The sequence below is a fragment of the Globicephala melas genome, chromosome 21 (genome assembly GCF_963455315.2).
Source record: "Globicephala melas chromosome 21, mGloMel1.2, whole genome shotgun sequence".
In the NCBI taxonomy this organism is placed as follows: domain Eukaryota; kingdom Metazoa; phylum Chordata; class Mammalia; order Artiodactyla; family Delphinidae; genus Globicephala; species Globicephala melas.
In genome coordinates, this window is record NC_083334.1 from 29422452 (window position 1) to 29434827 (window position 12376).

The window sequence follows — 12376 nt, forward strand, 5'->3', positions numbered from 1 at the left end:
AGGAAGCAATTCTGCGGGCTGAAGTACACTGGGGAAAAGCGTTCCTGGACCCAATTCCAGTGTGTGTGTAGAGGCCTCCACACACCAACAAGCAATTCTTATAGGCCAGATGTTCCCATGACTTCCTCCTTGGCTTCAGTTAACTTGCTAGCACGGCTCACAGAACTGAGGAAAACCCATTTATTTACTAGATTACCTGTTTATTACAAAAGGATATAAAACCACAGCCAGATGAATGATAGAGATACATAGGGCATGGCCTGGGGGGGGTGCAGACCTTCCGTTCCCTCTCCAGGTGCACCACTCTCCCCAATCCTCACATGTTCCCCAACCTGGAAGCTCTCTGAACCTTGTCCTTTGGATTTTTAGTGAGGCTTCATTACAAAGGCATGACTCAGTCACTGGGCCGTCGGCAACGGATTCAATCTCCAGCCGCTTTGCCCTCCCTAGAGGTTGGGCGTTGGGACTGAAAGGTCCCACCCTCTAACCACATGGTTGGCTCTCCTGGCAAGCAGCCACCCTCCTTCGGTGGGATCCAAAAGTCACTTTCTCTGAAGCGTTTTCAGGACCTGAGGACAAGAGACCAAATATTATCTCACTGCTTTTATAGCTCAGGAAAGTCCAAGGGTTTTGGGAGCTGTGAGCTAGGAATTGTGAATTAATATATACATTCATCTGAATGACCAATATATTGCAGCTGGTCACTTGAGGAAAAAGCACGTGACATTATTTGACTTGGTAACTGAACTAGCTACTATTTTTTTTCATGCAACATCATTTTTAGTTGAAAGTACAAACGACAGACAAACTGTGGCTATGCAGATTTAGGTATTTGGCAGAACTTTTCTAGAAAAAGTGAGATTGTTACTTCAAGGAAAACAACTGACAGTATTTGTTGCCAATAATGAAATTAGACCTTTACAGGAAAAAGGATTTTGGAAGACTTTATCTGCTATGAGCTTGACAGCTTCCTGATACTTAAAAGACTTCTAATTAGATTGGTGGTAATTAAAAAAATAGTGAAATACGTTAACATTTGAAAGGCTGCATAGCTCAGTGAACTGAAATTTTACAAATGACCTATGCATGATGTCATCAGTCATGCATGGGTAAAAGATCTATTCAAAGTGCAAGATAGACCAATGGTGGGGATTTTTTGTTTTTCTGCCGCACCTTGCGGCATGTGGAACTTCCCCGACCAGGGATCGAACCCACGCGCCCTGCAGCAGAAGCGCAGAGTCTTAACCGCCAGACTGCCAGGGAAGCCCAAGACCAATGGGTTTTAAAGTATCAGAGTACAAAAATTCACTAATATGTTTTCAGATTCCACATTGCCACTAACTTTTAAGAACCTACCATTTGTTGAATTTTATTGTAGTAGTAAAAAGAATACTCCACAATTATCTGAAAAGGCCATTAAAAGATTCCTTCTTGGGCTTCCCTGGTGGCGCAGTGGTTGAGAGTCCACATGCCGATGCAGGGGATACGGGTTCGTGCCCTGGTCCGGGAAGATCCCACATGCCGCGGAGCGGCTGGGCCCAGTGAGCCATGGCCGCTGAGCCTGCGCGTCCGGAGCCTGTGCTCTGCAATGGGAGAGGCCACAACAGTGAGAGGCCCGCGTACCACAAAAAAAAAAAAAAAAAAAAAAAGATTCCTTCTTTCTTCAACTACACAGTGGAGTGAGGCTGGATTTTCCTTATATACTTCAACCAAAACTAAAATTGTAACAGGTTGAATGCAGAGGCAGATATGAGAATCCAGTGGTTTTCTATCTAGCCAGACATTAAAGAAATTCACAAAAATGTAAAGCAATGTCATCCTTTTCTCTGGTTTTTAAACAATTATTTTGGAAACTAGTTATTTTTCTGTAAAAATATTTACATAAAATGGATTTTCTTATTTTTAAATGAATTAAATGTTTAAATTTCTCGGTTTTAACATCTAGTACAGTAAATAGTGGTAGATACAATCTACATAAACACTCTTTATAGAGTTCTCAATAATTAAAAGTATAAAGGGTCCTGAGACAAAAAAAGAAAATTGAGAACAGCTGGTATAGAGGCTGCAACAGGGATTTGGAGAAAGAAGGCCTAAATTCAAGTTCCCGTTCTATCACTTAACTGCGATTTTAGGTAAGTTACTTAGGTGCAGGCTCTGAAGACAGACCTTGTGTTTACATTGGCTCCATCACTTGCTGGTAGTATGTGAGTCATTCTACCTCTGCAAATAGGGATAACCTACTTCACCAGGTTGCTGTGAGAATTAAATGGGATTATACTTGTCAAATGCTTACAGTTGTTACCTACAACATAGAGTTAAAAGCTAGCTACTGGTATTAGTTATATTAGCTAGTCATCTGACAGGATCCTAGAGGCTGGGGCACAGTCCTGGCTTTCTTCATCCTCTCTGTGTTACCGAACCCAGGTCCGGCTGCTTGCCGCTGGAAAGCCAATTCTCGAGAGATGAGTGTTGGTAGGAAGGGAAAGGTTGCTTTATTTTGGAGGCTGGCAACTGGGGGAGGGGGTGGACTCCTGTCCAAGAACCAACTCCCGACTGCTCTCAGGGGACAGGGGCTTTTAAAGGGGAGTTTCAGGGTTGCATAGGCAGGAGCAGAACAGCACAGTCAGTTCGGACAGTCATCGTGAAACCAGTAATGCGGTGGTCTGGTCAGCGTCATCTTGGTTGTTTTAAGAACAGTTAATCTTTAGTTCCAGGGTTTCCATTTCTTTGAGGCCAGTTCTTGGAATTGTGGCAGCTTATGTCATGGCTACAGTCTGGTCATCATGTAGTTAACTTCTTCCACCTGGTGGGGATTTCAGTATCTGTAAGACAGCTCACAGGATACGGCTTAGAATATTATCTATAGCCCTTGAGGGACTGAAGGTCCTTGACTATGCTTAATGACTAAACTATTATTTGGTCTCCTTTGACTGTTTTCCTTTGTTTCTGCATTTTCTCACTTCTCTGATTAAACTTATTCTTTGGCTAAAGTTTTTCCACAGACAAAAGGCGGGCTGAGGACATGGGGTGAGGGGCAGGGACCGTGGGGTCCTGCTCCATTTCATCTGCAAAGAACAGAAGCTATTCAGGTGTTATAAATTTGAGAAGAAGGTATAAGTAAACTTGTGGATAATTGTGTGTGGCTCTTAAACTGTAAGAGAATTAATCTGTTATTAAAAAATCCCTTTTAGTTTCCTTTTTCTCAGCTTTTGAAGAAATAACAAGACTGAAAAACATTCCCTGAACCCTTGCCCTATAATCTAGTTAGAAAATAGGGAAGTATTTTATTGCATGCCCGAAGGAATTGAAGTCTCCCAGAAAACTAAACAGGAGAGCTGGCAGGGCTACTACTTGGGGAATTCTTTTAACCTGTTGACCTCTGTTATGTCATCTTGCTGGACAAAAATATCTCATCTCCAACCCTCTTGCGGCTTTTGAATCCTGCCAAGCCCACCTCTACATCTTTTAAAGACATCTTTTTGGCAGCTTCTAAATCCCAATAAACGCAAAGGAGAGGGGCAAAGACCCAGAGACGATCTTTTGTTCCCTTGCAAATGCCAATGGTATCCGTTCTCAGCACCCAGAAGTGGAGGTCTGGGTAGACGCAACTACCGCCAGCGCCTGTCCTACTTTTCACTAAGGGCATGGCATCCCGGCGTCCCTGCACCATCCCGGCCCATGAGCAGGGTTAGCCAGGGTACCACCGGGTCAGAGGTCTGTTTTCCCATCTATTAAGTGGGGAGGCTGGGTCATCCTGAAGAACCTTGCTTTCACTGCAATTTGAAACGCTCTCCACCTAAAACGTCTCATTCCTCATCCCTGCCTTCTAAATACCTGAGGCCTTGCACCCAGACCCCGCGCGCGGGTACCAAGCGGAGGGCGCGCCGCCGGCAACACCCGCGTGCCCAGCGCTCCGACCGCCAGCCCGCTCGGAAGAGCACATCTCGCGCGATTCCCTCCACCTCTCGCGACACTTCCCGCCAGCGCCCCTGCGGGCCTCCACGCGCCACCCGTTTTCTCCACGCAGCGGTCCCCGTCACCTCACCTTTGCTCTTGGCAACCTGGCCCGCTGCTCGGCCGCTGGGAGCGCGGCGGAGGCCTGTGTTGGGCGCGAGCCCGGCAGGGCCGCAAGCTCCGCCCTGCTCTGCTCCGCTCCGCCCCTCCTGGGCTCGCGGGGAAGGCCTCCTTTGGGGATATGTCGTAGCCCACTCAGCGAAGGTAGGAGAACTTGAAAGTCTGCGGGGCTGCAAGGTGAGTCTGCCGGGGCGCGTTGGGGGCGGCGGCCGGGCCCAGGGCTCCGACCGGCGTGCGGGTGGGAGGCACTGCGGGATGGAGATGCCAGGGGCAAAGGAGGACGCGACGCCCGAGGCAGGGAAGGGGGGCTGGGAGGACCAGCCCTGGCGGGGTGGGGGTGACAGCGGTTACAGGGACGCGGCCAGGGCCCCTTTTGCATCCACCGTGCCCGAAGGCACCGGGAAATTACCTTGTTTTCATCCACGCTCCGCTCCTCTCTGCGGGGCTGGACGCGGAACGGGGAAAGGTGTCCGCGAACCCTGAGGTCCCAGACCTGGGCTGCAGGAGGCCCGGGGTCGTGGGGAGAAGGGACACACAAAGTGGCGGAGGTAAATTCGTGCTGGGAAAAAAGATAAAGTGGCGGAAGCTGGAGAGCGTCCGCTCCGAGGGAGGCCGGGTGTTTGCGGTACCGCTGCGCTCGGTGCTGAGATAGCGATGGTCTTGCCCGCGCCCCTCCAAGGAGCCTGGGTTTACTTTCGACGTCTGCAATGTTAGTCTCTGCGAGTGTTAAAGGGGCGGAAACACACAGGTCACGGTCTTCCTTGAGGGAAGGAGGCTTTTGAGGTCAGTTGTTACTTTTCGTCTGAGACCTGGATGGTGCGAGTGGGTGCGCGCCTGCGCACAGTGGCCCCAAGCGAGGGTTCGCGTTTTCAGAATTTGTACCATAGTCTCTACTTAAGCACCCTTCAAGCATTGATAAAAAGTGACTGGTTCTTAAGTGAATAGTTTTATTTTCAGTAGTGTGATTCCAGTAGTCATGTAAATGTGTAATGACAAGGGCCTGGAGCCTAAAACCAGGCGTTATTAAGACGGAGTACGCGTTTTTGCCTTGGGACCAGACTTAGATTGGAAATTGGGGTAAAATTTTTTTTGCAGTCAAGATTTCGACCATGTGTTTCTTGTGATTCCAGTTTTGTTTAATTAAAACCATGCAGTTTTCTGAGAGGATTGGAAGATCAGTGCAAAGTGGTTGGTCTAACTATAAGAAGCGTTTTGTTTAAGGCCTCCTTCCTCCAAAAAAAAAAAAACCCCAAAAACAAAACCAAAAAAAACTGTTAATTTATGTTATTTCTGTTTTAAATTATGTAGCCCCCTTAGTTTTTTTTCAGAAATGACTCCTTAAAAATGACCAGTTTTGTGTGTGAACAGTTACACTGTTAATAGGAGGAAATGTTATTTATAGTTTTCTTTTGTCTTTTAGAGAAAGAAATGTCATCAGTGGAATCACACGAGGAACAATTGTCCCAGTCAGATCCATCCCCGTCACCAAACTCATGTAGTTCCTTTGAGCTAATAGACATGGATGTTGGCAGTTTGTACGAACCCGTTTCTCCTCATTGGTTTTATTGTAAGATAATAGATTCTAAGGAGACATGGATTCCTTTCAACTCTCAGGATTCACAGCAGCTGGAAGAGGCATACGGTTCTGGTAGGGTGAAAGCTATGACTTGTAATAGACAAGGACTTACTGTCATTTCTCTAAAACTATAATATAAAAGTCCTTATAGTGAGTGCTATTAGAAGTAAATTTTAGATCTTTTTCTAGTTGTCTCATAGCATTTTTTTTGCTTTACATTTTTTATACTTTCCAAATTTGACTTAATAATCTTTTCTTTTTAACATCTTTATTGGAGTATAATTGCTTTACAATGGTGTGTTAGTTTCTGCTTTATAACATCCTATAGCATTTTTATATAGAAGTTCTGCATTACTATCCAGCCAATTTATAATCAGGAATTTGGTCTATATCTTGAAAACAGTACCTATTGTAATTCCTGCATAGTTAACCAATAATGTTTCTTATGTTTCAGTTTGTTTATGAAGAGTGTGGTGCGGGCAGTGTCACATTGCAAAAGAATGCATTCTTTCATTTTTCTCGTTTTTTCTTCTTTTATGAAACAAGAATGATGCCGGTTACTACTTTATCATCATGATGGTCATTAATTTATCTTTTGGTCCCTTAAACAAAAAATTCAGAAAAGCTTTCTTGTATACATTTTTTTTTTAAGGGACACTCCTATCTCTCCTTAGAAAAAGAACAAAACAGCGTTGGGTATTATTTTTTTCATGTTTCATTAAAACCAAGAATGATTTTGATGGTTTATAAAGTAGTTTAGCCAAGAAGAAACAGATCATTCGTGTGTTTTATGACATTATTGAGAACATAACTCAGAGTTGTATTTTGGGAGCTTTATTTTGCTATACTATGTACTTCATTTCCCCTTTCCACTCCTTGATAGGAAAAGACTGTGATAGGAGAGTTGTGCCCACTGATGGGGGCAGATACGATGTTCATTTGGGGGAGAGGATGCGGTACGCCGTATACTGGGATGAGCTAGCATCGGAAGTGAGGCGCTGTACCTGGTTTTACAAGGGAGACAAAGATAATAAGTATGTTCCATACTCGGAGAGCTTCAGCCAAGTGTTAGAGGTATTCCTGTGACCCTTTTACTCATTTTCTTCATTGTGTTCTCTTATTTCATAATCTTTTCTTCCTCTTGTGACTTATTCTGTGAATTTACAGAGAGAGTTTGGTTCTATTTGCATCACAGTTCATAGCATTTCTTTTTGCAAGTTAGTTTCAGGATAAAGTAGTTTTATTTTCAAATTTTGAAATACTATGGAAACTATTACGTATTTAAATTAAAATTTTTTTTCTCTAGTGATCTTTGTGAATATTTAAACTGTGACCACAGGATTGGTCTTTTTTGCCTTTTATTTTTCTTGCTCTGAAAATATTCTGAAATTTGCTTTAAATTGGAGTAGGATATTAATATTATTGAACGAAATATATCAAAATGTGAACAATGATTATTTCTAGTCTTGATGATGGAATTGGGACTGATTTTTTTCCTTGGTCCTGTACTATTATCATAATTTTAAAAGAATTTTAAAATAAATTTGACAAATCAAGAGAAAGAACTTTATATGTAATGTAATCCTCATTTTATGGATAATATACATGCATTAACATTACTGAAAGAAATATATCAAAATGTGTACAGCGATTATCTCCAGTCTAGATGATAGAAGTGATTATTTTTTCTTTGTTCTATACTAGTACCTGTTCTCATTTTAAGAGAATTAAAATAAATTTGATAAATTAGAGTAAGATACTCTTATTGTAATTGTTTATCTAGCAGTATTCTTGTTAAAAAGTTCAGTTTTAATAGAAAAACCATTACAGAAATCTAATGAAATGTGTTTTCTTTTAAGGAAACTTACATGCTTGCTGTAACTCTGGATGAATGGAAGAAGAAACTGGAGTCTCCCAACAGAGAAGTTATTATATTGCACAATCCAAAGGTTAGCAAATTAATGCCCTTCTTTAACATTGGGATTAAAGGTTAATTGCATTAGTAAGAACTTAATTGGTTTCTTTCTCTGGGGATTCTTCGTAAGATAAGCTTTGGACATTTTTATATTGCATTCACAGTTATGAAACTTGAAGCTGTGGCTCTTACCATCATTTCCTCATTCAACTCTTACACAGAAGTTTTCTTAGGGAAAATTATGTCGCTGTGGATTTAGAAAATCACTGACACGTTATGTGGGCACCTCTTCCAGGTGTAGGGTATGGTTGAAAGATCTGTTAGCCTGATGAATTTTCATTTTCCTTTTTTTTTTTTTTAGCTTTACTGAGGTATAATTGACAAAATAGTAAGATATTTAAAGTGTACAACATTAGCCTAATGTATTTTCAGGATTCTCATTTCAAGCTGTAGGAGTTGCATATCAAAACTCCAGTTGAGATTTGACTATGTGTTATGTTTTAAAAGACCCGTTTCTACCCCTCAGAATGTATAAATAGAAGTGTCTTTAATGTAGAGTATGTTTATTGCTCTGATCTTTTTTATTTAAGCTTATGGTACATTACCAGCCAATCGCGGGGTCTGATGAATGGGGTTCAACACCCACTGAGCAGGGCCGACCTCGAACAGTGAAGAGAGGGGTTGAGAACATCTCTGTTGACATTCATTGTGGTAATGTTAATCATTCATTTTTTTCCTTATCTTCTGATATACTTGTTTATGATTTAAATCGTGGTCTTTCTCTGTGGCTTTAGATTACGTCAAGGCTTAAAAATGGTCTTTAATCAAATGGGCTTATTCTAAGTTAAGATTAGCATTACTTCATCTACTAAGAATCTTAATAGGTATAAAAATCTCTTTTAAAGTTGCTAAGTATATATGGTGGGATGGATAAAATTTGACAGTACTAGTCAGGAGGTCACTAAGTACAAATGAACTGATTTAGTCCTAATTCTAAGAAGTGTGATTCCACCTGCTTGATTATTAATTTATTCCTGGTAACTCCTGAAGGTTTTCAGGAGGTTTTCAACCAGGGAAAACTATTTTTCAGGGACCTTGATGGTTATCCATTGCTCTCTAGCTAGGGTCATTTATGGTTGGTTTTATAATATATTTAACTGGATTATAAAATTCCTTTCATCTTTCAGAGGAGATGGCTTGTCTCTTGGACAAAGTCGTAGACTTACTGTAATTTGAAAAGATGAGTTTAAAATTTCAGGCTTCAAATACATGTCAGATTTTATTGGTACAACTGATAAACACAGGATAGTAGGTAAAAGTATCCTGTCAATATTAAATTACTTGAATTTGGTAACTGCCCTGTGGTTAAATAAGAGCATATTCTTAGGAAATACATAATAAAATATTAAAGGATTAAAGAGATGTGATATGTGCCATCTGATAATGTATGCAACCTGCTCCCAAATGGTTCAGAAAAATAAATGTGTGTGAATACACATACACATAGAGAAATAAAGCAAATGTGGTAAATGTTAGTGTTGAATCTGTATAAAAAGTACGTGAGAGTTTCTGTACTGTTCTTTCAAGTTTTCAATAAGATTGCAGTTATTTCAAAATAAAAAGTTGAAAAAACTTGAACAATTTTTTCACTGACTTATTACAAGATAAATAAGAAACAAAGTAACATCACTATATTTTTACTAAGTAGTTAAATATGGGACTATCTGTGTCTTTTAAAATATCTGCTCATATTTTAACTTGCCCGTTTCTATTGTCTACGCATTGTGAATGTTTGATTTTAGAATACATGACTCGTTATATAGAGTAATTTTTCTTTGTAATTTCACTTGTAGGGGAACCTTTACAGATAGATCACTTGGTTTTTGTAGTCCACGGGATCGGACCAGCCTGTGATCTCCGCTTTCGAAGCATTGTACAGTGTGGTAGGTTCGCAAAGCATGTCATATTAGATCATGTAAGGGGACTGTTAGTGCTCCTGTGAGTTGAGATGAAGTGTTGTCTTTAGCCTGTTGTCTTAGCTGCATAAGATTTGGAGAGATGAAGACAGGTGGCAAGGTAGTCAAGCTTCCCAGCTTAGGCCTAAAGTGCTAGTAAATTCCTTAGGCTAATAGGTTTATATTCTTAACTAATAATTCTTGAGTGAATAAGCCCTCAAGTCTTATACAATTGTTTTATGATGTGATGGTCCTGTTTATAACCATTCTAAATTTAAAGGGAACCATAAATATATGACCATGAAGATAATATAGTTTAAATGAATAACAGAAGCTTCAACCATTTTTGTAATTCATACTGTGATAAACCTTATGATATTCTAATTGGAATATTTAGGTCATTAGTATAACTTGACTTTGAAAGGCAGTATTCATAGTCTAACTGCCCTAATTTGGGAGTCTGATCCTAATGGCTAATGCTTCTAAGCATAAACCTCCTAGAAGGTTAAGATCGATGCAATATGAATTCCAAACAGCAGTGTATCTTTTAAAAATTTAAAATATGGGGTAAACGTTGTTTATAAGAACCAGAAAGTTAGGATAGGAACCTGACTGCAAGGCCAATTGACATAGTCAAGTGGTTTTTTTAAAAAAATGGAAACAGTTCCCTTGACATGGCAGAAGTTTTGAAGTTACTGTGTGATTTTTTTTATATAAAAATGTTTTGTATAGTAATAGCAGTTCTATATTACAGGAATGTCTTTTCCTACATGCACTGTTAATTTTTTCTTGACTACTCACTCTACTTTTGACTCGAGTCAATAGGTGCTATAAGCAGATATAGATGGATGTAGTATAATTAATTATAAGATCTGTTGCATTTTCACTCTACAAATTGATCGCTTCACCGTTAATGCATTCTTAATTTTCTTTTCTAGTTAATGATTTTCGCAGTGTTTCTTTGAACCTGCTACAGACGCATTTTAAGAAAGCCCAAGAAAATCAGCAGATTGGGAGGGTAGAATTTCTCCCAGTCAACTGGCACAGTCCTTTGCATTCCACTGGTGTGGATGTGTGAGTAGTACTTTACACCTTTGAGTTGCTAACTGTGATTGTAATGTTTTCTGATCATTGATATGCTTAGGAACATTTCTGCTATAGCTGATCGTATATATAAAATTTTGTTCAACAGAAAACTTTTTGTACTTCTGTGTCTTTTTCTTAGAGACACATTATTAAGTGCGGACCAATCCCTTTGTTTAACTAGCTCGGGTTAGGAGTGGGGAGTTGTGTGTATCTTCCAGTATGTTTTACTGGCTCGTTAGTGTTTACTATTACAGCTTTATTATTTCTTTAGCATAAAGCCAAATTCTCCCCATAGTGTATAAGCATTTCCATCTTAAGATGTCAAAAGCCAATCTACCTCAAGATGCACAAAGTATTTTGTTGTTCCTTTTGTGATCACATTTAGATAATATTTGTCCAAATTTGGGGAAAAAAGGAAATTCCCAAATATTAAATTATTGGGTTTTATAACTTGAGGTATAATTGGTGCAATGACTTATAAGTAAGTGATGGCTTTCTTAAGTTGCAAGCTCAGAAGTTCTGTTTGTAAACTTTTTGGTAATGTCAGAGAAGGTTGCCTTATATTAAGGATATTCACTGTGGGCTCGCCAGAAAGAAGTATGTTCATGATATAGTTCTAGGATAGAACTAGGAGATGCTTCTCTGGTAGATAAAGGAAGTAGCATTGTTTCCATGCTGGTCTTGGAAATGGCTTTTCTGATTCCGTGTCTCTCAGTTCTTAATACCCTATGATTTGAGCATATTCCACGTGCCAAATGCTCCATTGTGGTGTTGCTTTTACTAGGTGTACAGAGTTCACATTCTTTCATATTTGAGCTGATGCTAAGAGGTTACTAGGGGCACATAGCCCTCTCTAAACTACAGAAGATGTTGAAGGTTTGAGGAGTCTTTCTGGGAGCTTTGAGAAAGCTTTATGTGGAAGCTGATTTATACTACGTCAACATTGTTTTCCTTTGCGAGATATGAGTTCTGTTTGTCCTTGGCATCTGGCAGTCTCACCTTCTTTCAGCTTTTAGAAATTCGGCATAGAGAGAGAGAGAGCTGATCCATTTATCATTTGACTTGTGATCAAAAAACCTTAATGCTGAGAATTCTAGGAAAAGCCTCTTGTATCTTTTAAAAAACTTTATTATAGAGAATTTTGTACACAAAAGTAGCATATATAATGAATCTTCATGGATTGATTATGATTACCCAGCCCAACAAGCCTCAACACGTGGCCAGTTCTGCCCCATCCATATCTTCCGTGTACTGCCCATCCCTCCACTCTATTACTTTTGGATAAAATCTTAGACATCATATCATTTCATCTGTTAAATGTTTCAGTTTGTATATCCTTTTAAGGATTAAAAAAATATATATAACACCATTATCACATCTAAAAAAATTCTTAATATCAGCAAATATACAATCAGTATTCAAATTTGTAATTGTCTAATGTCATGATTTATATATACACATACATACATATACATGCACATACACACATAGTTTAAACTGGGATCATAAATTGCAATTAGTTGATGTCTTTTAAGTCTCTTTTAATCTCTTGATTACCTTTATCTCTTATTTTCTTGTAATTTATGTCTTGAGGAGGCTGGGTTTTTTGTCTTGCAGCGTTTCTCACACTGAATTTTGCTGGTCACATCCCTTTGGCTTCATTACAAATGTCTGTCCGCTGTTTCCTGTAAATTGATAGTTATCCCTTGTATCTTAATTTCTAAGTGTAATTTGGATAATAACTTAGAGGAGGCTGTGGAATGTATTTAG

The 12376-nt window shown here is 39.7% G+C and overlaps 1 protein-coding gene and 1 long non-coding RNA gene across 4 annotated transcripts in view; one reads left to right on the plus strand and one right to left on the minus strand.

The window, feature by feature from the left end:
- Nucleotides 1–4910, minus strand: LOC115840499 (uncharacterized). The gene is made up of 3 exons (XR_004034510.2): nt 2167–4910; nt 1357–1583; nt 1–569 (listed from the first exon to the last, which is right to left on the minus strand). It is a non-coding gene; the product is annotated as an uncharacterized lncRNA (long non-coding RNA).
- Nucleotides 3971–12376, plus strand: part of DDHD2 (DDHD domain containing 2) — a 26523-nt gene continuing 18117 nt past the window's right edge. Inside the window, exons 1-7 of one of the 3 annotated variants that reach the window (XM_030833440.3) lie at nt 3971–4251; nt 5495–5722; nt 6534–6724; nt 7510–7599; nt 8156–8276; nt 9419–9508; nt 10459–10594. In XM_030833440.3, the coding sequence (XP_030689300.2) occupies nt 5503–5722; nt 6534–6724; nt 7510–7599; nt 8156–8276; nt 9419–9508; nt 10459–10594 (848 nt within the window). In that variant the 5' untranslated portion in view covers nt 3971–4251; nt 5495–5502. Of the gene's footprint in view, nt 4252–5494; nt 5723–6533; nt 6725–7509; nt 7600–8155; nt 8277–9418; nt 9509–10458; nt 10595–12376 lie in introns of those variants that run through there. The other 2 variants (XM_030833451.2, XM_060291514.1) reach the window with 2 other exon arrangements.